General features: G+C 37.8%; 1 protein-coding gene across 2 annotated transcripts in view; it reads left to right on the top strand.

The window, feature by feature from the left end:
* The window catches only part of MET (MET proto-oncogene, receptor tyrosine kinase), a 117,226-nt gene that overhangs the window by 69,205 nt on the left and 23,819 nt on the right, over nt 1–24,202 (top strand). The window contains exons 7-13 of one of the 2 annotated variants that reach the window (XM_025379286.1): nt 8,967–9,127; nt 11,049–11,151; nt 11,251–11,387; nt 12,079–12,240; nt 13,015–13,114; nt 16,677–16,895; nt 23,299–23,445. In XM_025379286.1, the coding sequence (XP_025235071.1) occupies nt 8,967–9,127; nt 11,049–11,151; nt 11,251–11,387; nt 12,079–12,240; nt 13,015–13,114; nt 16,677–16,895; nt 23,299–23,445 (1,029 nt within the window). Of the gene's footprint in view, nt 1–8,966; nt 9,128–11,048; nt 11,152–11,250; nt 11,388–12,078; nt 12,241–13,014; nt 13,115–16,676; nt 16,896–23,298; nt 23,561–24,202 lie in introns of those variants that run through there. The other variant, XM_025379287.1, reaches the window with a different exon arrangement.

The raw sequence follows: 24,202 nt of genomic DNA on the forward strand, positions 1-24,202 counted from the left end.
CTGCCATTACTGAGGCTTGAGTAGGCGATTTTCCCCTCACAGTGTAAAGGGTGCAGCTTCAGCAGACTTAAATGTTCCTGCCTGCCAACTCTGAAGACAGCAGCAAATCTCCCAGCACAGCACTCTAGCTCTGCTAAGGGACAGATTGCCTCCTCAAGTGGGTCCCTGACCCCTGTGCCTCCTGACTGGGAGACACCTCCCAGCAGGGGTCGACAGACACCTGACACAGGAGAGCTCTGGCTGGCATCTGGTGGGCACCCCTCTGGAATGAAGCTCTCAGAGGAAGGAATAGGCAGCAATCTTTGCTGTTCTACAGCCTCTGCTGGTGATACCCCAGCAAACAGGGTCTGGAGTGGACCTCCAGCAAACTCCAGAAAACCTGCAGTAGTGGGGGCTGACTGTCAGAAGAAAAACTAACAAACAGAAAGGAATAGCATCAACATAAACAAAAAGAACATCCACACAAAAACCCTATTCAAAGGTCACCAATATCAAAGACCAAAGGTAGATAAATCCGTGAAGATGAGGAAAAACCAGCGCAAAAAGGCTGAAAATTCCAAAAACCAGACCACCTCTTCTCCTCCAAAGGATCACAACTCCTTGCCAACGAGGAAACAAAATCGGGAGGAGAATGAGTTTGGCAAATTGACAGCAACAGGCTTCAGAAGGTGGGTAATAAACTCCTGCAAGCTAAAGGAGCATGTTCTAACCCAATACAAGGAAGCTAAGAACCTTGAAAAAAAAGTTAGAGGAATTTGCTAACTAGAGTAACCAGTTTAGAGAAGAACATAAATGACCTGATGGAGCTGAAAAACACAGCATGAGAACTTCATGAAGCATACACAAGTATCAATAGCCAAATAAATCAAGTAAAAGAAAGGATATCAGAGATTGAATATCAACTTAATGAAATAAAGTGTGAAGACAAGATTAGAGAAAAAAAGAATGAAAAGGAATGAACAAAACCTCCAAGAAATATGGGACTATGTGAAAAGACTAAACCTACATTTGATTGGTGTACCTCAAAGTAAAGGGGAGAATGGAACCAACTTGGAAAACACTCTTCAGAATACCATCCAGGAGAACTTCCCCAACCTAGCAAGACAGGCCAACATTCAAATTCAGGAAATACAGAGAACATCACAAAGATACTCCTTGAGAAGAGCAACCCCAAGACACATAATCGTCAGATTCACCAAGGTTGAAATGATGGTAAAAATGTTAAGGGCAGCCAGAGATAAAGTCAGGTTACTCACAAAGGGAAGCCCATCAGACTAACATTGGATCTCTCTGCAGAAACCCTACAAGCCAGAAGAGAGTGGGGGCCAATATTCAGCATAAGAAAATAATTTCCTACCCAGAATTTCATATCCAACCAAACTAAACTTCGAAAATGAAGGAGAAATAAAATCCTTTACAGACAAGCAAATGCTGAGAGATTTTGTCACCATCAGGCCTGCCTTACAAAAGCTCCTGAAGGAAGCACTAAATATGAAAAGGAAAAACTGGTACCCGCCACTGCAGAAACATACCAAATTGTATAGACCATTGACACTATGAAGAAACTGCATCAGCTAATGGGCAAAATAACCAGCTAGGATCAAATTCACACATAACACTATTAACCTTAAATGTAAACAGGCTAAATGCCCCAATTAAAAGACACAGACTGGCAAATTGTATAGTCAAGACCCATTGGTGTGCTATATTCAAGAGACCCATCTCACGTGCAAAGGCACACATAGGCTCAAAATAAAGGGATGGAGGAAGAGTTGCCAAGTAAATGGAAAGCAAAAAAGCAGGGATTGCAATCCTAGTCTCTGAAAAAACAGACTTTAAACCAACAAAGATCAAAAAAGACAAAGAAGGTCATTACATAATGGTAAAGGAATCAACACAACCAGAAGAGCTAACTCCCCTAAATGCATATGCACCCAATACAGGAGCACCCAGATTCATAAAGCAAGTCCTCAAAGACTTAGATTCCCAATCTTTAACCCCCCACTGTCAATATTAGACACATCAATGAGACAGAAAATTAACAAGGGTATTCAGGACTTGAACTCAGCTCTGGACCAAGCGGACCTAATAGACATCTACAGAACTCTCCATTCCAAATCAAAAGAATATACATTCTTCTCAGCACCACATTGCACTTATTCTAAAATTGACCACATAATCGGAAGTAAAACACTCCTCAGCAAATGCAAACAAACAGTCTCTCACACCACACTACAATCAAATTAGGACTCAAGATTAAGAAATTCACTCAAAATCACACAACTACATGGAAACTGAACAACCTGCTCCTGAATGACTACTGGGTAAATAACTGGTACATTCGTTATTTTTCAAGGTAAATAACAAAATTAAGGCAGAAATAAATAAATTCTTTGAAACCAATGAGAACAAAGACAAAGATACAACATATCAGAATCTCTGGGACACAGCTAAAACAGTATTTCGAGGGAAATTTGTAGCACTAAATGCCCACAGGAGAAAGTGGGAAAGATCTAAAATCAACACCCTAACATCACAATTAAAAGAACTAGAGAAGCAAGACCAAACAAATTCAAAAGCTAGCAGAAGACAAGAAATAACTAAGATCAGAGCAGAACTGAAGGACTTAAAGACATGAAAAACCCCAGGAGCTGGTTTTCTGAAAAGCTCAACAAAATTGATAGACTGCTAGCCAGAATCATCAAGAAGAAAAGAGAGAAGAATCAAATAAACACAATACAAAATGATAAAGGGGATATCACCACTGATCCCACAGAAATACAAACTACCATCAGAGAATACTATAAACATCTCCATGCCAATAACTAGAAAATCTAGAAGAGATGGATAAATTCCTGGACACATACAACCTCCCAAGACTAAACTAGGAAGAAGTCAACTCCCTGAATAGACTAATAACAAGTTCTGAAATTGAGGCAGTAATTAATAACCTACCAACGAAAAAAAGCCCAGGACCAGATGGATTTACAGCCAAATTCTACCAGAGGTACAAAGAGGAGCTGGTACCATTCCTTCTGAAACTATTCTAAACAATGGAAAAAAAAAGGACTCCTCCCTAACTCATTTTATGAGGCCAGCATCATCCTAATACCAAAACCAGGCAGAGACACAGCACAAAAAAAGAAAATTTCGGACTAATATCCCTGATGAACATCGATGAGAACATCCTTAATAAAATACTGGCAAACCAAATCCAGCAGCACACCAAAAAGCCTATGTACCACAATCAAGTCAGCTTCATCCCTGGGATGCAAGGTTGGTTCAACATAGGCAAATCAATAAACATAATCCATCACATAAACAGAACCAATGACAAAAACCACATGATTATCTCAACAGATGCAGAAAAAGCCTTTGATAAAATTCAACACCCCAATATCTCAATAAACTAGATATTGATGGAACGTATCTCAAAATAATAAGAGCTATTTATGACAAACCCACAGCCAATATCATACTGAATTGGCAAAAGCTGGAAGCATTACATTTGAAAACCGGCACAAGACAAGGATACCCTCTCTCACCCCTCCTATTCAACATAACATTGGAAGTTCTGGCCAGGGCAATCAGGCAGGGGAAATAAATGAAGGGTATTCAGATAGGAAAAGAGGAAGTCAAATTATCTCTGTTTGCAGATGACATGATTATATATTTAGAAAACCCCATCGTCTCAGCCCAAAATCTCCTTAAGCTGATAAGCAACTTCAGCAAATTCTCAGGATACAAAATCAATGTGCAAAAATCACAAGTATTCCTATACACCAACAATCGACAGAGAGCCAAATCATGAGTGAACTCCCATCCACAATTGCTACAAAGAGAATAGAATACCTAGGAATACAACTTACAAGGGATGTAAAGGACCTCTTCAAGAACTACAAACCACTGCCCAAGGAAATAAGAGAGGACACAAGCAAATGGAAAAACATTCCATGCTCGTAGATAGAAAGACTCCATATCATGAAAATGGCCATATTGTCCAAAGTAATTTATAGATTCAATGCTATCCCCATAAAGCTATCATTGACTTTCTTCACAGAATTCAAAAAAACTACTTTAAATTTCATATGTAACCAAAAAAGAGCCCTCATAGCCAAGACAATCCTAAGCAAAAAGAACAAAGCTAGAGGCATCACACTACCTGACTTCAAACTATACTACAAGGTTATGGTAACCAAAACAGTGTGGTACTGGTACTAAAACAGATATATAGACCAATGGAACAGAACAGAGGCCTCAGAAATAACACCACACATCTACAACCATCTATCTTTGACAAACCAGATGAAAACAAGAAATGGAGAAAGGATTCCCTATTTAATAAATGATGTTGGGAAGACTGGCTAGCCATATGCAGAAAACTGAAACTGGACCCCTTCCTTACACCTTATACAAAAATTAACTCAAGATAGATTAAAGACTTAAACGTAGGGCCTAAAAACCATAAAAACCCTGGAAGAATACCTAGGCAATACTGTTCAGGACATAGGCATGGGCAAAGACTTCATGACTAAAACAGCAAAAGCAGTGGCAACAAAAGCCAAAACTGACAAATGGAATCTAATTAAAGAGCTTCTGCACAGCAAAAGAAACTATCATCAGAGTGAACAGGCAACCTACGGAATGGGAGAAAATTGTTGCAATCTATTCATCTGACAAAGGACTAACATCCAAAATCTACAAGGAACTTAAACAAAGTTACAAAAAAAAAAATCAAAGAGTGTGCCAAGGATATAAACAGACACTTCTCAAAAGAAGACATTTAGGCAGCCAACAAACATGTGAAAAAAAGATCATCATCACTGGTCATTAGGGAAATGCAAATCAAAACCACAGTGAGATCCCATCTCCCACCAGTTAGAATGGCAATCATTAAAAAGTCAGGAAACAACAGATGCTGGAAAGGATGTGGAGAAATAGGGAACACTTTTACACTGTTGGTGGGAGTGTAAATTAGTTCAACCATTGTGGAAAACAGTGTGGCGATTCCTCAAGGATCTAGAATCAGAAATACCATTTGACCCAGCAGTCCCATTACTAGGTATATACCCAAAGGATTATAAATCATTCTTCTATAAAGATACATGAACACATATGTTTATTGCAGCACTACTCACAATAGCAGACTTGGAACCAACCCAAATGCCCATGAATGATAGACTGGATAAAGAAAATATGGCACATATATGCCATGGAATATTATGCAGCCATTAAAAAGGATAAGTTCACGTCCTTTGCAGGGACATGGATGAAGCTGGAAACCATCATTCCCAGCAAGCTAACACAGGAACAGAAAACCAAACACCGCATGTTCTCACTCACAAGTGGGAGTTGAGCCATGAGAGCACATGGACACAGGGAGGGGAACATCACACATAGGGGCCTGTCAGGTGGTGGGGATCTAGGGGAGGGATAGCATTAGGAGAAATACCTAATGTAGGTGACAGATAATCTTAAGTGTCTTCAACTTTGCAGGCACAAAATCCAGCTAATGTATAGAGTTTCACTTTCTAATACATGCAAGTTAACCTGCTTTTCAAGGTATATGATGTTCAGCGGCTAAAATTCTTTGCAGTTCTAGATATGAGAGATTTCAGGATTGAAAGCTCATTATTTTGCTTCAAATATGGTATCTGATCTCATACTGAAAGAGCAATAAGAAATGCTTCAGAAAAGGGAGAGCACTTTTTAATGTATTCTGAATGTATTAGGATGAAGTTATCATATCTTGTAGGGTTGAAAATTCAACCCCAGTGAGACAATAGAACTATTAATTGATCAGAATACTCAGAAAAGCAGTATTATATGGGGGTAGGAGGGGAGGCAGGCAGTATACTGCCACCAGTAAATATATTTGTGACCTCTACTAAAGAGGAAAGGAAACCCCGTTTGGAGTTTTCTTGTTCTGTTTGGTTTTTGTTTTTTAGTTTTCTCATGTTTTATCCTAATGGGTTTTGAAAACATGATCATTAAAATACTCTTGGAATGGACCCATCAGTGATGTGATCTTTCACCTGTGAAAAGACAAGGGCTACTTTTGTGGCTGTATCTCCCCTATCCAGACAGGTAGAAGACCCAGCCTCTGTGGCTTTATGCCGGACGCTCATTTCCTGCCCACAGAGTTTCTCTGCCCTTCAGGATAACTCAGAGTTTGCCAGCCATTGTTGGGTCTATCCAAGGGTGTGTAGTTCACAACTGCTTCCTTCCTTTTTCCCTAGAAGGGTAAAGGTTACCCCATAAGCTAAGGGGAAAATGCCCAGCCCAGAGAGAAAAGCTAAGTAGAGCCAGCCTTTTGGATCCTGACTGAGGGGCTAGCAGAGGGCTTATAGTATCTCTTCTATTGCCAGTGCCCCAGTTGCACAGCTCTCTGCATCTTTTCTCCAATCATCATCCAATCCCTTTGCCTTTTATAGAAAGTGGTGATGATATGTGTAGAGTGACAGACTTCAGTTTTTACATAGAAAGATGGGATGTAGGCAGTGGAATCAGGCCAACATCAGCCTTGGGCAGCTGTTTTCAATGGGGAAGCCTCCTCATTAGAAGAGCCCGCAGCAGCTGTGTGACTGCCTCAGGCTGAAGAGAGACCTGGAAGGGTTGGATGTCTTGTTCTCTCCTACTGGATTTCCACCATAAGAATAATAAACAGATTTATTTTTCTAGTAGTTCTCATTTGGCTAGACATGGATGAGGTAAATTTTCAGGAAAGGCACAACTGTGTAATGGATTTTTATGGGTAAAATGGCTATCATAAAAGCTTTAAGCTAAAACTTTAAAGGGATTTGATAACAAGGGTAAGTTAAGACTTTGGTTTGCAATTATTTACTTAGGAAGGATGGAAATGTTTGCAAGTCTGAATTTGGCTAAAAGCCCTTCTTAATTGTAAAAGAATCACTGTTAGATGTTCACAAATGGAGCCTTAGCAAATACCTTTACTGGTTCTTGAGTTGCCTCTATCTTAGTTTTCCCACCATTGTACTTTACAGCACAATTTACAATATGTCCCCACCCCCAAAAGAGCATTTCCTTTCTCAATTGTCACAAAGCTGCTGAGAAGAAGCTTATTTTTAACTTGGAAATGTGTTTTGTTTTAATAGTTTTAGGCTGAGAGCAATTATCTTACACACTTCATAGGTGCCTAATGCTGTCCTAAATCATGACTGACCAAGTTTTATCAATAAATCCATTGATAACACACCAAATATGAGTCTGCAATAATAAAATGAGCCTGTTATTTGCTTAACATCAACCATCGGGGGAAAAATTTAATACTAAAAATGCGATGTAAAACAATGCCAATGAAGATAATTAGGAAAAATTCTTACAATACTGATTATGGGCCCTCTCTGGTTCTGTTTTTATCTATTTCTAAAAGAAACAACATATGTATTAAATATTATATAATTTTTAAAAGGCTGAGTGTGTCAACTAACCAGCCTGGTATACATCAAATAGTGACCATATTTAAAGAACAAGGAAAAATCTTCAGTCATTAATAAATGTGAACTAATAGGTATAAAGAAGTAGATTCACGTATTCGTTTGTTGGTGCCTGGCACATAGGAGGTGTTTTATTAATAAATAATGAATGAAACTTGGGCAGCATCACAAGACCCCGTCTCTACAGGAAATTGAAAAATTAGCTGGGTGAGGTGGCACACACCTGTATTCCTGTCTACTAGAGAGGCAGAGGCGGGAGGATTGCTTGAGACCAGGAGTTTGAGGCTGCAGTGAGCTAGGACTATGCCACTGCACGCCAGACTGGGCAAACGTGAGACCCCCATCTCTAAAAATAAATAAGTAAATAATGAATGAATGAATGAATGAATGAATGAATGAATGGCAGATATATATTTAAAAAACCATCTATGTGTTTCATACTATGCTAGCTGCTGAATGCAACTGGGCAAACATTGGATACCAAATGAAGTATTTTTACTGTGCAACTTTTGTCTCTGGCTGGGGAATACCATAGCAACAAGAATGTAGTGCACACAGCCAGCGCACAGAGCAAGGCATACAATGGCTGGACTTTGGCTTATAGGGCACGTGAAGGAGTTTGATCAGAGCTCGGTCTGAAGGCTGATGAAGAGTTACAATCAGAGTTATGAGCAAGTAAAAGTCTGGGCCCAATGTGTTTCTACTCCTGTGCAAAAGAGCACTAGAAGATGAATTCACTTCAGAATGGCCCAAAAAGGGCCAGGTCCAATGGCTCATGCTTGTAATCCTAGCACTTTGGGAGGCCAAGGCAGGAGGATCACTTGAGCCCAGGAGTTTGAGACCAGCCTGGGCAACATAGTGAGACCCTGTCTCTAGAAAAAAAAATTAGCCAAGCATAGTGGCCCACACCTGTGATCCCAGCTACTCAGGAGGCTAACGTGGGAGGATTGCTTGAGTTCAGGAGGTTGAGGCTGCAGTGAGGCATGATCACACCACTGCACTCCAGCTTCAACAACAGAGCCAGACTCTATCTCAAAAAAAAGAAAAAAAGAAAGAAAGAATGGAAAGAAAAGAAGGAAGGAAGGAAGGAAGGAAGGAAGGAAGGAAGGAAGGAAGGAAGGAAGGAAGGAAGGAAGGAAGGAAGGAGGAAGGAAGGAAGGAAAGAAGGAAGGGAAAAGAGAAAAGAGAAGAAAAGAGAAAAGAAAACAAAACAGAGGGACTCGAAAAGGCTCTTTATTCCTACCAAGCTGCATCTGCTCTTTGCCCCATCTCTGGATCTCCTGAAAACAACTTGTTTCATTAGCATGTCATGTAGTTTTAATGTTTGTTCCAGATGCTCTGAAATTTGTGACCCTTTTTCCTTTAGTGAAAATTAAATTTTTACTAAATTGTGGGAAAATGAAAGAATTTCAGACTATTTAAGGATACACATTTTGTTTGTTCGTTTTCCACATATATGAAAAATTGTAATATATTGGATTTTTTTTAAGTTCTATGTTGTCCTTGTAGGTTTTCCCAACTAGTGCACCCCTTGAAGGAGGGACAAGGCTGACCATATGTGGCTGGGACTTTGGATTTCGGAGGAATAATAAATTTGATTTAAAGAAAACTAGAGTTCTCCTTGGAAATGAGAGCTGCACCTTGACTTTAAGTGAGAGCACGATGAATATGTAAGGATCTCAAAACGCTTTGCTGGGGTGTGCTTGGAAAATAGGTTTTGTTTTTGAATGAATGTTTGTTTTAAAATTGCTCAAAAAGCTCATCTATTGAATTAAAAAGGGTCTTGGCCTGTCACATGCCTTGCGGGTCTGTTCTGTTTTGTTCTTGCAATCCCATTTACTCATTGGATTTGAAGAGAGAGAAAGGTGACAAGGCCTAGGTGAAGACAAGAGGCCAGAATTAGGAGTTTCTCAACCATTTATGTGACAAGTCTTCAGGTGTTTTCTGAGTAGATTTGTGAGAGTAGCACTAGTTAGGATCACTCCATCCTTGGAGTCTTCAAATGTTGAGTCTCCAAAGGCTTTTTCTACAGAAATCAGTAAACAGCTCAGCATGGATCCTCTCTTTTAAATTCACTTTCTAAACCTCAGAAATGTAGTGAGGCAGCTGAATCACATGTTTGAGACTGTTTTAGAGGAGTTAAAATTTATATTCAGCTTATATTTACTGGCACTGCAATATATGGGCTGTATCTCACTGAACCATCCCCATGGGCCTGGGAGGGAGCTGTATGATTCCTGTAATACAAAGGAGGTACCTGAAGTTCAGAGAGGTGAAGTGTGGCTTCGCAGAGGTAATCCAGAGAGTAAGAGCTGAACAAGCCTTCAGACTCAGCTCTGATCAGCTTCTGATGCACGATCCGTGCTTGTTCTACTGTAGTCTACATGTACCCTTCTACAAGCTTTGAATTCCATAATCATCAGAGAATCCAGAAATTATTCATTATCACATAATAAAAACACCCAAACATTTCAAGTTTTATGGTTGAACCCATTCTATCAGATGGTTATTTTTTATCTAATTGAATTCATTTCAGGGTTACACAAAGGTCCGAATATATCCATTTTACTGAGACCAAAACACTAATGAAGGTAATATTTGTTAGCTGAATGGAAAAACAAATTTTTTCTAGAAATCTCCCTTGTAAAATCTCCAAAACTTTTAATCGTTGCATTATAAATCAGGACCTGTAAAAGTAAAACAGAATTCATTCTCTTCTTTAAAAAGTTATTTAATAAATCAAATTGTATTTAAATTTTTTCAGAACAATATGATTATTCATTCAGAAATAATTCTATGGAATGCCATCACAATTTCATTATCATTTAAGTAATTTAAATTAGCATGTACAAGTATAACCACAGAAATGTACCTGTTGACATACTTTAATGAAGAGATTGGCCTATTCGTAGTTAGCCCATTGTTTCATATGCTGCTGAGATACTATCTATCTGAAGTAGACCAAACATTATCCCCAAATATTAATATTATCCAAACTTAGATTATTATGCGCTATTCAATTAGTGAGGTCTGCATGGATAAGGTCTAATATTTCCTGTTTGTCTGTATAAGTACTATAGTACAGTTAATATAAAGTTTAGTATAGGCAGGGTGCAGTGGCTCATGCCTGTGATCCCAGCACTTTGGCAGGCCAAGGCAGGAGGATCACCTGAGCCCAGGAATTCAAGACCAGCCTGGGCAGCATAGTGAGACTCCATCTCTACCAAAAAAAAAGAAGTCTTTTTTAGTTAACCAGATGCCATGGCATGCACCTCTAGTTCCAACTCCTGAGTCCAGAGGATCCCTTGAGCCCAGGAGTTCAAGGCTGCAGTGAGCTATGACCATGCCACTGCCCTCCAGCCTGTGTGACAGAGCAAGATCTTGTCTCTTTTTAAATAAAAATAAAAATAAAGTTTATCATAGTATAGAAATGGAATTGTACAATTTTTGGCCTTAATGCTTATCTTGAAACTCTGTTTGCTATTCAAAGCAGTCAGCTCACTATTTAGAGTTAATGTCACTTCCTATAAAACAACCTAACCAGAAAATGCCTTGGATTTGTCATGTATTAAACTTTGGGTTTTTTTCCAGATTGAAATGCACAGTTGGTCCTGCCATGAATAAACATTTCAATATGTCCATAATTATTTCAAATGGCCACGGGACAACACAATACAGTACATTCTCCTATGTGGTAAGGAAGATTCTATCGTATCATGTTTGATTTTTACTTCATCTATTTAGAATTATAAGCTGAACAAGTTACTTTGTTTTGTTTTTATCTCCCCTCCAGGATCCTATAATAACAAGTATTTCGCCAAAATATGGCCCTATGGCTGGTGGCACTTTACTTACTTTAACTGGAAATTACCTAAACAGTGGGAATTCTAGACACATTTCAATTGGTGGAAAAACATGTACTTTAAAAAGGTGTTGTAAATTTATTTTTTGTTGCATCTATCAATTTGAATTAATATCTGTACCTTAAAAATTAAGCAGATTGGTTTTGTGTGTGTGTGTGGAGAAAAAAATCAAGATGTTTATTTGTTTACTCTCCTACTGACAAAACTTCCTCCTTCTAAAATTCATCTATTCCTTTTGCTGATTTTTCTTCCTTTCTCTTGTTTTTCTTAGCAATCCTGCTTTTCAGTTTTGTCTTCTCATCCACCCTCTTTATTGTTATAGCTTAGGATCTTAGCTACACTATGAACTGTGAGAGTCTGGTCATTGACAATAATTTAAAATACACATTTTCATCAAGATTTGTAATTAGACTAAGTCACTCTGGGGAGGGAAGAAATGGGGAAGACTGGGTTTGGAAGGCAATTATGTTTCTGCTTCTTAGAGTTGGAAGAGCTCAGTTTAATCAAGTACCAAAAGTACTTTAAAGGTTTTTTTTTTTTTTAAATCCCAAATGTTTTCCAGTCAAGGATAGCTTCTCTACAACAAACTTTAAGTTTGGGATCCAGTCAGATTAAACAGCCTACACTAGGAAAGGCTTCCACTCAGGAAATTCCCACTTCGAAGCCATTGAGTTATATCCTTTCGATTCATGGATATAATTCTAAAATATGTGTATCTCTAATAGCTAAGATTCATTTTCTTAACTTTTTTTGTTCAGTGTGTCAAACAGTATTCTCGAATGTTATACCCCAGCCCAAACCATTTCAACTGAGTTTGCTGTTAAATTGAAAATTGACTTAGCCAACCGAGAGACAAGCATCTTCAGTTACCGGGAAGACCCCATTATCTATGAAATTCATCCAACCAAATCTTTTATTAGGTAAGTAGAAGCTTCCGATGGGTATAAGAAAATAATGAATACTAGGATGATTTTGCTGTAGGATAGTCAAGAGGAATTACAGTTTTACCTCTGGCTTTGATGCTGTTGTGTTTCTTTTGAAGGCTGCTTTCCAATTCAGGAGAGAAAACTACTTTCGGGTTCTGAGTACAATTTGACTCATCAATGCTAGTTCATGTCAAGAAGTATTTTATCTTGTTCTGTTACATTTAAACAGATTATAGCACAATAGTTTACTGTGGCGTTATAGTATACATGCACTTACATTATGTACATATCAATTCCATACTAACCTTAGTGCCAAGAAATGGAATCACCTTTTTTCTTCCATCCTCTAGGGTATTTTTTTGTCCTGCCTGCTTTACACACAGCTTTTCTTTATGCCAGACTCTCTTTGAATTGGTATCTCATTGGACCCAGTTCAGTCTGCCTTGTTTCCGTTAACTCTATCAGTCTAGCAACAATAATTAAGTTTGGTTTTCTTTGTATTTTCTTCAGAGAAGTGAAATATTTATTTTGTGTAATTCGGTGAATAAAATACAAATGCATTTCTTAAGCTTATGAAATATGAATTTTAAAAAATATTTTCAAGTTAAATAAGTTGTTTCCAAGGAATAGTTACCCTTGAACTTCCATTTGATGTTGACTGTGCCTCTGACTTGTAATCAATGCAGGTGATTAAATTGAATCCCTGTCTTACAGTACTTGGTGGAAAGAACTTCTCAATATTGTCAATTTTCTATTTTTCTTTGCCAGTGGTGGGAGCACAATAACAGGTGTTGGGAAAAACCTGCATTCAGTTAGTGTCCCGAGGATGGTCATAAATGTGCATGAAGCAGGAAGGAACTTTACAGTGGTAAGTCCTTTGAGCAATGGGTCTACTCAGAGCTCTGCATCTCTGCCTCTAACCACATGGCTTTCATGGTACCTGGGACATTTCAGTTTCACCTTTAAGGTTTGCTAGTTAATTTCCTTGCAATGTAGCCAAGTAGTAGTTTTTATTTAACAACTGAAATTATCTAGAGTCTTGGGCTAACCATGTGGAAAAAATACATACCCATACACACATGCATATATAATGTTTAGACAAGAATGAAGATTACCAATTTGAGACAGCATTTTTTTTTAATGTTTGTTGGTTGGTTGGTTGGTTTTGAGGGTTTTTTTGAGACAGTATCTCACCCTGTCATCCAGGCTGGAGTGCAATGGCATGATCTCGGCTCACTGTAACTTCCCCCTCCCAGGTTCAAGTGATTCTCCACCTCAGTCTCCCAAGTAGCTAGGACTACAGGCACGAGCCATCATTCCTGGCTAATTTTTGTATTTTTTGGTAGAGACGAGGTTTCACCATGTTGGCCAGGCTGGTCTCGAACTCCTGACCTCAAATGATCTGCCCACCTTGGCCTCCCAAACTGCTGGGATTACAGGCATGAGTCACTGCGCCTGGCCTGAGGCAGTGTTTTTACAGACAGTCAGTACAAATGGAAATCACAGCATTTCCCTAGTCCCTTTTTAATGCATCATAGAACATGGACCCTTTTGCTCTAATAAAATCCTTGGAAAAAGTCGCTGATGTTGCAGCAATATTCTCACCTTCCTAAGCAGCAGACATATGCTTTCTTACTGCCCCCTGTTCTTCTTACCATCCTTCTTGTCCCTTTGTTAGCACGTTATCAAGTAACAAGAAAAGAGCATTCAAATATTTATGTTATGTCCTAAAGTGTGAATGTTGTTTGCTGTTTCTCCACCTATCCTTATTTTATATAGGTCACATTAAAGTGGTAGTTTTAGTTTAGACCTTAGAAAGGTTGCCGTTATTTCCAAAGATTCCATACATTTTGTTGATGTTTTTCTTTAATACAAAATACCATAATCTAGTTGGACTTGTGCACTCAACTCAGAATGAGAGTTCTGAGTGCTCTTGCTCAACAAGGTCTTGATTGGTCGGGTGATAGATTGAATTACAGCACTTCCTTTTAGATTCCCCATCCAATATTTCTTGAAGACTAAAGCCACAATGTTCTTTAATTACAAAAACCAATTTGGGGCTAAAAATGTCAAGCCAAATCACCAAATAATAAGGTCATTTCAAATAAGATTTTTCTTGGCCTTCTCAATCAGCCACATTGCATCACCTCTAAAGAGTATTATTAGATTTTTATCATATTCCTGAGAAATTGTGCTCTAGGGAGTCACCACATGAAGCAAAGGATTTTGAAACCAATCCCAACACATGGCCACAAACAAAGTTAGAGTACCACTGCTATTAATTTAAAGGACATCAGTTCTCCACAACTAAGCATAACAATTTCTCATTAACCAAATAAGAATAACAGTAACCCTCTTTGGTGTTGGTATGAGACCTTTTAAAGTAGAAATCTGAGAAATTATTAGTTTATCAAATTAATGCTGAGTGTACATTATTAAGATAATGACTGAATTTCCTTTCTTCTCCCTCACTAGCATTAAGGTGACACGCAGAATGCCTCTTAGCTTCAGTCATTCATTTGTAATCAAATATTTATTAAAAACTTTTTAGGTGTCACACATAAGAGTTGCATATCCCAAGGATGATTCAAACAATGGTAGACAATAAACATCTTATTTGTTTATTTTTCTGGAAATATAAACTTCTGTTGTTTTAGCCACAAACATGTTAGTACAGTAGAAGTATGCATTAGAATCGGACAAGAGTGAAAAATGCAGTGGATCTATTTTACTATTTGCTATTTGTTTTACTGTCGTTTGTGAAAACTACTTTATAAAGAGATATGTATTCCTTCTATGTTCCCTGCCACTTATAGAATTTAAAGCTGACCATGATGAATTGAACCCATTTATTATTTAACAAATAAAAACTCTTGGTCAGGTCTGATTTAGATATATAGGTCCAGCCACAATAACTTTAAGTCCAATAAACTCTAATCCTTTCAAAACAAAAACAATCATCTTCATAACAAAATGTATATTAATTTGTTAACGTGTGCATTACGCCCCAGAAGCCTGCAGTTTATTGTGTAGTTCTCAGATTCCTTGTTATGTAAACAATTATTGTGATGGCAGTAAAATTGTTCATGTCCATTAGGAATAAATAGCTTTTAGCATTATAATATTAATTTTATATAAAACTCAATAATATAATTTTATCCATATTATGTCTCTAAAAGTTTTATCTGCTGCTGATAAACATTTTTAATGTAAGATCTTTTTTTAATTATTTTTTAAAGAGAATAGCAAATAACAAATTCTGTTTGTCCTTTTTATGTATATCCTGAGTCCTTTTTGTATTGTGGGCATAAGTGATTGTTTTATCCCCAACTATACTTGTCAAAGAAAAGGAAATCTAAGGGATGTTGTTGCTTGTTTGTCTTTTCCTTGGGGGAAAAACGCAACTGTTAACCTTAGATGTACCACTGTGTGTTGCTGGTTTAGTCTAAGTACAATCAAGAGGAAGCTACATTTTCCAAAATTCCATAAATCAGAATTCCAAAGAGGAAGATTTGAAATGAGACATGAAAGGGCATGAAATAATAATAGCAGAGGCTTTGTAAAATAGAGAGCATAGGAAAAGGTTTCAATATAAAATATGTCATGGACAAAAAGATAGCATGGGAGCGAAGACATTGAATTTTGGAGTTAATGGCCTAGGATTTATATTCCCTATTCCGCCACTCCAACCTGTGTGACCTGGTCTAATGACATAAGTTTGCAAAGCTCAGTTTCTTAATTTGTAAACTGTGCATAATCATAATACCCACTGATAGGATTATCATGAGAATTAAATGAGACCAACCTTGTAAAGCATTTTGCACAAAACCTATCATTCAATAATTAATAGCTTAAAACACACTAATAAGATTACCTAACTACATAGTTAATTATCATGTTCACCATATGGTGCTTGGCACTTTACAAAGCACTTTACCATGTGGTATCCTACGTGGTAAATAGCATTTTCATCTTAATTCGTAAATGAGGAAACTGAGTTATTTAGTGTGGGCCCTGCCTCTGTTCCCATAGCTTGGGTTAAAGCTAGGAGAGGAGCCAAAGCCTTCTAACCCCACAAAGCCCAGCTCCCAGTCTGCCTGCCTGCCTCACACAACAAGGGGCAATTCCTCCAGGTGACTGTCCTGTCTTCTTAAGGAAAATAAAATGATGGGATGAGGGCCAGCTTCAGATTCATCAGCATGGTTTATGCTGGGCAGGTGGAGGTCTGTGTTTCTTTGAAGGCTGGGTCGTTTGGATAATTTTGCATGTATCGTGTTTCCAGAAATGTGTAGTCTAACATTAAGAAGCTAAATACAGATTTTTTTCAAAAACTCTATATTTTCAATTGATTGGAGTGGTGAATTATAAAGTTGCTGTGGATGTTGCCAAGCCGTATTCTGTTTACAGTGGATAATTGTGTCTTTCTCTAGGCATGTCAGCATCGCTCTAATTCAGAGATAATCTGCTGTACCACTCCTTCCCTGCAACAGCTGAATCTGCAACTCCCCCTGAAAACCAAAGCCTTTTTCATGTTAGATGGGATCCTTTCCAAATACTTTGATCTCATTTATGTACATAATCCTGTGTTTAAGCCTTTTGAAAAGCCAGTGATGATCTCAATGGGCAATGAAAATGTACTGGAAATTAAGGTAAGAAATGCTTTAAACACTGTCTTAAATCATCAGCTCAAACTTAATTGACTTCATAGCTATGTGAATACAATTGTTGTACTTGGCCGTTGTATCTTATACAACACCAGCAAATATATAAGCTCTGAAAAACAAATCTTTTTGGCATAAAACTAAAAGATAAGAATAACCGTGGACTGCATTTTAATGAACCATTTAAAAACCCTTTCTTGTGTATGTATTAAAACGTAGCAAATGTGGGACACAAATCCATTAAAGAGGATCCCTGTGCTGCATTATCTTGCTGATGTTATACGTTTCCCCGGACATTTTACCTAAATGTGCTCATTATAAGATAAAACATAAGAGCTGTGAAAGTAAATGCATCAATTGTATCTCTGTACTTCCTTGTAATACTTGGAATTTTGTATCTGGGTGTGGTCATCTCTAAGCTAACTTGTAAATGGAACTAGATATCTGCCACCTTAGGAACATATTAGCTTCTAAATATAATTTAATAGAGAATAACAGGTCATCTTTTCTAAAGCAAGCCTGTTGCAAACAAAGAACACTAAGACCCAGAAAGGTTAAGTGATTGACAAGTGACAAAAGAGTGGCAGAATAATAAAGACTAGAGTGCAGCTTTTTTATGTCCCTTCAGTTATTTCTACTTCAAATAATAACACAGGCAAAATGCTCAAGACTTGAATTATTCATAGCTGCAGTCACTAGAAACAGCAAAATATTTATCCTTCAACATGTTGTTAAAACGTTTAGAAATTTTTTTTTCTTGAAAGATGATCTGAATGCAAATATGAACAAACATAAAGCAATAGGATAGTCTTTATTTGGGTGCAATATAGGCTTTCATGGGACATCTCCATCTAAGTAATAATATATTTCCATCAAAATTTTTCTGACTTTTTCAACAAAAATTTAACTACAGCCCAACTTATGCATATGTTCACGCTCATACAAGTTTACTAACCTCATTATTGTGTTTTGTACGATAATTAAGCAAGCCCAGCATGAAATTGAATGGAAGCCCGCTTCAATGAACAGTGTGTTTACAACAGCAAAGTCCTTTCATCTGCTTCTTTAATTAGTTTTAGAAAGGGAGAAATAAGCTTTTATCACTTCTTTTTTTTTTTCAATAAAACTAATCTAGTGTGACCTTTTGCTTTCAACAATTACTGTTTTTGCCATTTGAAAGATTCCAATTGGTTTTTCTTGATGATAACAAAGGTTTATGTGCAAATAGTTTTTACACCCAGAGAAACTCTATTTTTCTGTTTCTGTATCTATGATGAAGGGATTAGAGATAAACGGTTCTTTACCTACCCTTCCAAGCACAGTCTTTATGGAAGAGAAAACTTCTTTTTCCATAAATTAAATACCCATTATTCAACATCCTACAAAATTGCTGGACCAAGAAAAACATAATTTGGCATCATCCTCGGCCTGTCAATGGTATTCCCAGCATGGCGAAAGGGTCTTCTAGAGACAGGCACAAAACACTTTATTTTCTTGCCTATATATAGAATAACTCTTTCTCTAACAAGTGTATAGCACCTGCCACGTGACAGAATAGTAATCTAGTGGGAGCAGCGGCAGTTCAGGGAGATTATTTTAGTATCATGATTCAACATTTTTTCATACTTCACTTATGTATGAGAGGAAAGCAAAGGCATAAGAGAATATTTGTTGTGTCAGCAATCTAACTCTTTATCAATACGTTAAGTTGATCACATTAAAACTTCTACCTCTCGGCCAGGCACGGTGGCTCATGCCTGTAATCCCAGCATTTTGGGAGGCTGAAGCGGGTGGACCACTTGAGGCCAGGAGCTCGAGACCAGCCTGGCCAACATGGCGAAACCCCATCTCCACTAAAAATACAAAAATTGGCTGGGCGTGGTGGTGGGTGCCTGTAATCCCAGCTACTCAGGAGGCTGAGGGAGGAAGATGACCTGAGTCCTGAAGGTAGAGGTTGCAGTAAGCTGAGATGGCACCACTGCACTCCAGCCTGGGAGACAGAGCTAGACCCCATCTCAAAAAAAAAAAGAAAGAAAAGAAAAGAATAAAGAAAACATGTACTTCATCAATGAAAGTGCTCTGGAGAGAATCATGTGTTTAGAATGAGATATGTTCTTTATTGCCAGGAAGAGTTCATGCTCCTCATGCAGCCATGCATGCAAGAGTTCCTAGGCTGAAAAGAGATTGTGATCGTTTCCTGCCCTAGTTATGAGAGTTCCTCAATTCGTAATAAGCCCAGTGACTACACCATGGGCAAAAGGGTGAGCCAAGTTTGGATGAGAGAACACAATAGGGGTCAAGCATAAGTCACCCCTCAGAATGAATCCCAAGCCCCATGGATGGAGAAGGTAGTTTATGGCCAAGGCTTCAAGTCCCCCAAGACCAGTTGTAGACAGTGGTCATCAAAAGTAGGCACCTCTTTGTGGGTATCCATGACTCCCCAAGAACCTCTATCAACAACAGCTCATGTTTGTATGGAATTTTACAGTTGACACTGTACTTTGGCATGTTTTATTTCATTTGAGTCTCATGTGGACCCATGCAGTTGGGAGGTTAGTGATGATGACCCCCATTTGTAGATAGGTAAACAAAGGTTTAGGAAGATTAGCTGATTAGTCTTGGGTCACCCAGGGAGCAAACAGCAGAACTGGGGCCCACACTCAGGCTTCTTTGTTCCAAATTTGGTCTTCTGTCACTGCATGCACTAAATTACAGTATTTCTTATATTAACTCTCATTTAATGTATACTAAAATACCATCATAGAGACACTTTTCTATCGTGTGCTATTTATATATCTATGCAATTATTTAAGGGGAATAGCTCTTAACATTTTATAAATATCTAAAAATTGATTCTGTTTAAAGAAACTCTATATTTCTCCCTAAGTATCTTATTTCTGACTTTTTATGCATGAGCATATCTTATGAAAAGTAGAGAAGTATTCTGTTTCTTGCTGGAACAAGGACTGCCTGCCATTGCCTTGGGGGTTTATCTTATTCTGCAGCATATAGGAATCTATGGGAATAAAGATGCTTCAAAAGTTCAATCTGGAGAAGTCAGGTCAAACAAGAGAAAGGAGCACAGGAAGATGAGCCAGGGCAGGGAGCAGGGACTTGGTCTATGACATTGTCATCACAAGAACAAATGCTGAGAGCTCAGGTGGAGGTGAAGCATCAGTGTGTGGACATTGGAAGGATCAAGAAGGAAGCATGGTTCTGAATCATCCCAATCCACCTGCTGCCCAGAGCCAGCCAGAGGTTGTCCTTCTCCCTTTGAATAATTTATCTGCAACTCTCCCCCTCAATCTCAGTCAAAACCACCATGAACTCAGTTCTGAGTCCAGACAGGATAAAAGTGAAGGATTCTTTTCTCAGAGGTTATTTGGCCCAGTGTCAAGACCTATTCTTATTAATGGTGCTCATAGCTTACTCTCAAACTAGTATTTCTTTGTGCTGCCCAGGTTAATGGGCATTCTGATGTGTATATATATATATATATACACACACACACACACACACATAAAAATATATATAAATATATATATTGTTTTTTCCAGGGTAGTTTCATAGCACCTAATAGTAAAGATAGTAAAAAGTCTATTCCTGTGGTTTCGTAGTTCCTAGTAGTAAAGGTCCCCAACTAGCCAGCAAAGCCACCAGTTTAATTTTGGTTTGCCTACCTTTTCCCAAATGGCCAGGGAAGTTTTCCCCAAAATGCCTATTAACATGTGGTGGAAGTCAGTTCTGAAGTTGTCTGTGAAGGTTCATTGCTTGGTTCCTAAGTTGAGGGACTTGTGTCCTCTATGTGAAGTGTAAATCTCACCCCCTCACCACCACCTCACTAATTTCCTACTGCTGATCTCCCTGGACTTTGGACCCCCGCCTGGCTGGGTCCTGCTGCCAAACTGTACTGACTTGCCCAAACCCAGCCTGTGGCCACCTGGATGTATGAAAACTTGAAGGACGCTTCCTCTCATAATGTTATTTTTCAGATCCTACCCACTTCCACTCCCATCTGCTCGGTTCTGTAGCCATCTCAGACATGAGTCCCCAGGCCTGAATCCTGGATAGAAACATGTCACACCAGGCCAGAGTTGGCGAGGAAAGAGACTTGGTACATCCTGATATAGCACATTGGGCGTAATTAGTTTTTATTTTTGAAATGGATCCATTTTGACATTGCAGTGAGAGGAAGAAATCCTTACTCATCTTTATATTCTCAGTGACTAGAACTGTGTCTAACACACAGTAGATGGTAAGTAGATTTTGTGTCAAACGGAATTTGATTTGCTTCATGATCTAGCCCCTTTCTGGATAATAGTTTTCCATATGTAAAGCAGATAATAGTTCTTCATATGTAAAGCAATAATACCTACTTCAGGGGGAGTATATTTTCAGGATAGTATGAGATGGTTATAACTAAATTGCTCTATGTCTGTTGGAGATTAAAGATCAGAAAGCTCTCTCTTTTGTTGCTTTATTTTTAAACCCACTTATTATGATTTTAGTGACTGAAATCACCCTGAAGCAGTTGAATGACTTTTATTTAATAATAGTTAATATTCAACAATAAATATTAATGTAATTAATAGCAAAAGTTCTAAATAGAAGTTTTTTAACATCTCAATAAAGCTATGTTTATTTTCTTTTAAATGACAAAATTTAGCCCATACCTTTTGAAATTTTTTCTTTATTTGGGCCCCATTGTTATATAGAAGTGAGCTACAAGTATCACTTTTGTACTATCTGGGATTTTACACCTCTAAAACAATTATATATATACCTGATAGTAGTTGCTTATACAAGTCACTACTTACCATGTATCCTCTGGTATCTACATATAACATAAGATGTAGATATGTGATATGTGATGTGGATGTGTCATCTGTTTTTGTTTTAGAGAAGCCTCTATGCAACAACCAAGGAGATCCTAAGCCTGAAACAATAAGCATTGGAAACGCAAATGTTGTACATTCATCCCTTCCCCCAACCTTAGTTATTATCTAAGCAAGCAAGACACATTTTAGACATTTTCTCATAAATCAAACCCTACAGCTCTTTAATCTCTTTTCTTTGTCTTTCCCTGAATTCCCTACATTATGTGGATAAGGGCTTTATCCCCCTTCAGACCTAACCAACAAGTTGTCGTTTGAAGCCCTGAAGTCATCTCTTAGATTGATGTGCTTCTGTGTGTGTCGGCCTGTGTGGCTGACCTGGTTCAATGGACTACACATACTGCTTTTAGAAGTATCATAAGGATAGGGTTTGTCTATATCCATTTTATCTGAAACTCCAACATCAGGTTATAAAGAAGTATTTTCTTGCCACTTCTTTTCCTAGAGTAATAACTGCCTGACCAATCAATCTATTGAGATCCATATGAGACCATGTATGTGAATGGAGTTTGCCAAGTATTAAAGATTATATAAAACAAAGTAGCAGCATTGTAGCTATTATGGGCTGGTCTTTATCCATAAGAAAAATAGTAATATGTTTTGATATATGTCACCTCAAAATAATAGTTTGCTCAATAAATAACTGTACCCATTAGGTCTTGATATGAGAAATTATACCTAGGTTTGCACTTCTTTTGCAAGGCTACTTACTGGTTTCTCAAACAAAACGTTGATGTTTTTAAAATGCCTGATAGCAACTTCAGTTAACTAAATATGTCACATTAACTAACTTTAGAAAAATTTTTTGTGAAACTATGTAATTGTTCAAAGTAATAGAATTGTGCTCTCAAATTATAATGGTCATACAGCATCTCACATAAATTTCTTTAAAAGTGAATTCATTTATGCATAGGACTCAAGTGTGCAAGAAGGATGAAAGTAAACTACCCAACTCAAACAAAGAAAGAACATATTAATATTAGCATAACATAATACAGTGTTAATACATTAACAACGATTTAACATCAGATTTCAGGAGATGAGACCCAGGCATCAGTATTTTTTAAAGTTCTCACTGTGATTCCAAAAGCAAAGTCAAGGCTGAGAATCTCTGCATTAGGCAGCGTTAGGTAGTGCAACAACAGAATCTCTAAATTGAGTCTTTTTTGCCAAACATTGATACCCCCCGAAGACAATAGTGAGGTGATGATAGGTAAGACATCATTCTGCGTTTAAGGATGTGAAGCAAGAACCTCTTTCCTTTTCTCTAAGGTCCAATTTGATGCAAAAGCTATATAATTCCTAACTAATACGTGCCCTGAAATTGTCTCGCTCCCCTTTAGCCATCCCAATTGCCATGAAAATCAGTATCATAGAATCATGTGCCTTGGCAAACAACATGGCCTGTGTTTGCAGTATATTTATATTCTTTTGCCATTGTTAGCATTCCTGCAGAACTGTGAAGTGTTAACAACCTTTTTTTTTTTTTCTTCCAGGGAAATGATATTGACCCTGAAGCAGTTAAAGGTGAAGTGTTAAAAGTTGGAAATAAGAGCTGTGAGAATATACACTTACATTCTGAAGCCGTTTTATGCACAGTCCCCAATGACCTGCTGAAATTGAACAGCGAGCTAAATATAGAGGTGGGATTCCTGCATTCCTCTCATGATGTAAATAAGGAAGCCAGTGTAATTATGTCATTCTCAGGCTTAAAATAAATCATTAAAGCTCATTTATGTGTGGGTTTTGGCTCATCAACTCAGCCTCCATTCCTGTTGTTATTTTAGAAATAGTGAGTTTTTTTGTCACATTGTCTCCTTCCCCAAGATTGGGAGGTAGATCTCAAAAGTTCTTTCAACCCACACTGCTTCTCCATCATGCCACACTCTTCCCAAAATTTGCTGTAATTTTCAGAAGAAATAAGGATGCCTCCAAGAGTGTCCTTCTACTGCCTCCCACCACCCCAGGAGGCCAGAGCCGGTGTTCCACTGCCAATCACAGTGATCACTAATGCATAGAGTCCCATAAATAAAGGAAGGTGCATGCATCAAACAAAGTAAAATAAGGATTAAACTACTTTACAGTAGCTTTTTTCATGTAGACAGCTGAATCAAACAACCTAGAACCAAAGCAAGTTATCTTTTCTTATTCTTTTTTTAACAAATTTATTGTGATGTAATTCACATACCATGCAATTCACCCATTGAAAGGGTATATAGTTCAATGGGTTTTGGTATATTATATTGTCAATTTATTTGAATTGTGGTAAAATATATGTAATATAATGTTTGCCATTTTAACCATTTTTAAATGTACAATTCAGTTGCATTAATTTCATTCATAGTGTTGAATAACCATCAGCATAACCTAATTCCAGAACTTTTTCATCACCCCAAACAG

Source organism: Theropithecus gelada, chromosome 3 (genome assembly GCF_003255815.1).
Source record: "Theropithecus gelada isolate Dixy chromosome 3, Tgel_1.0, whole genome shotgun sequence".
NCBI lineage: Eukaryota > Metazoa > Chordata > Mammalia > Primates > Cercopithecidae > Theropithecus > Theropithecus gelada.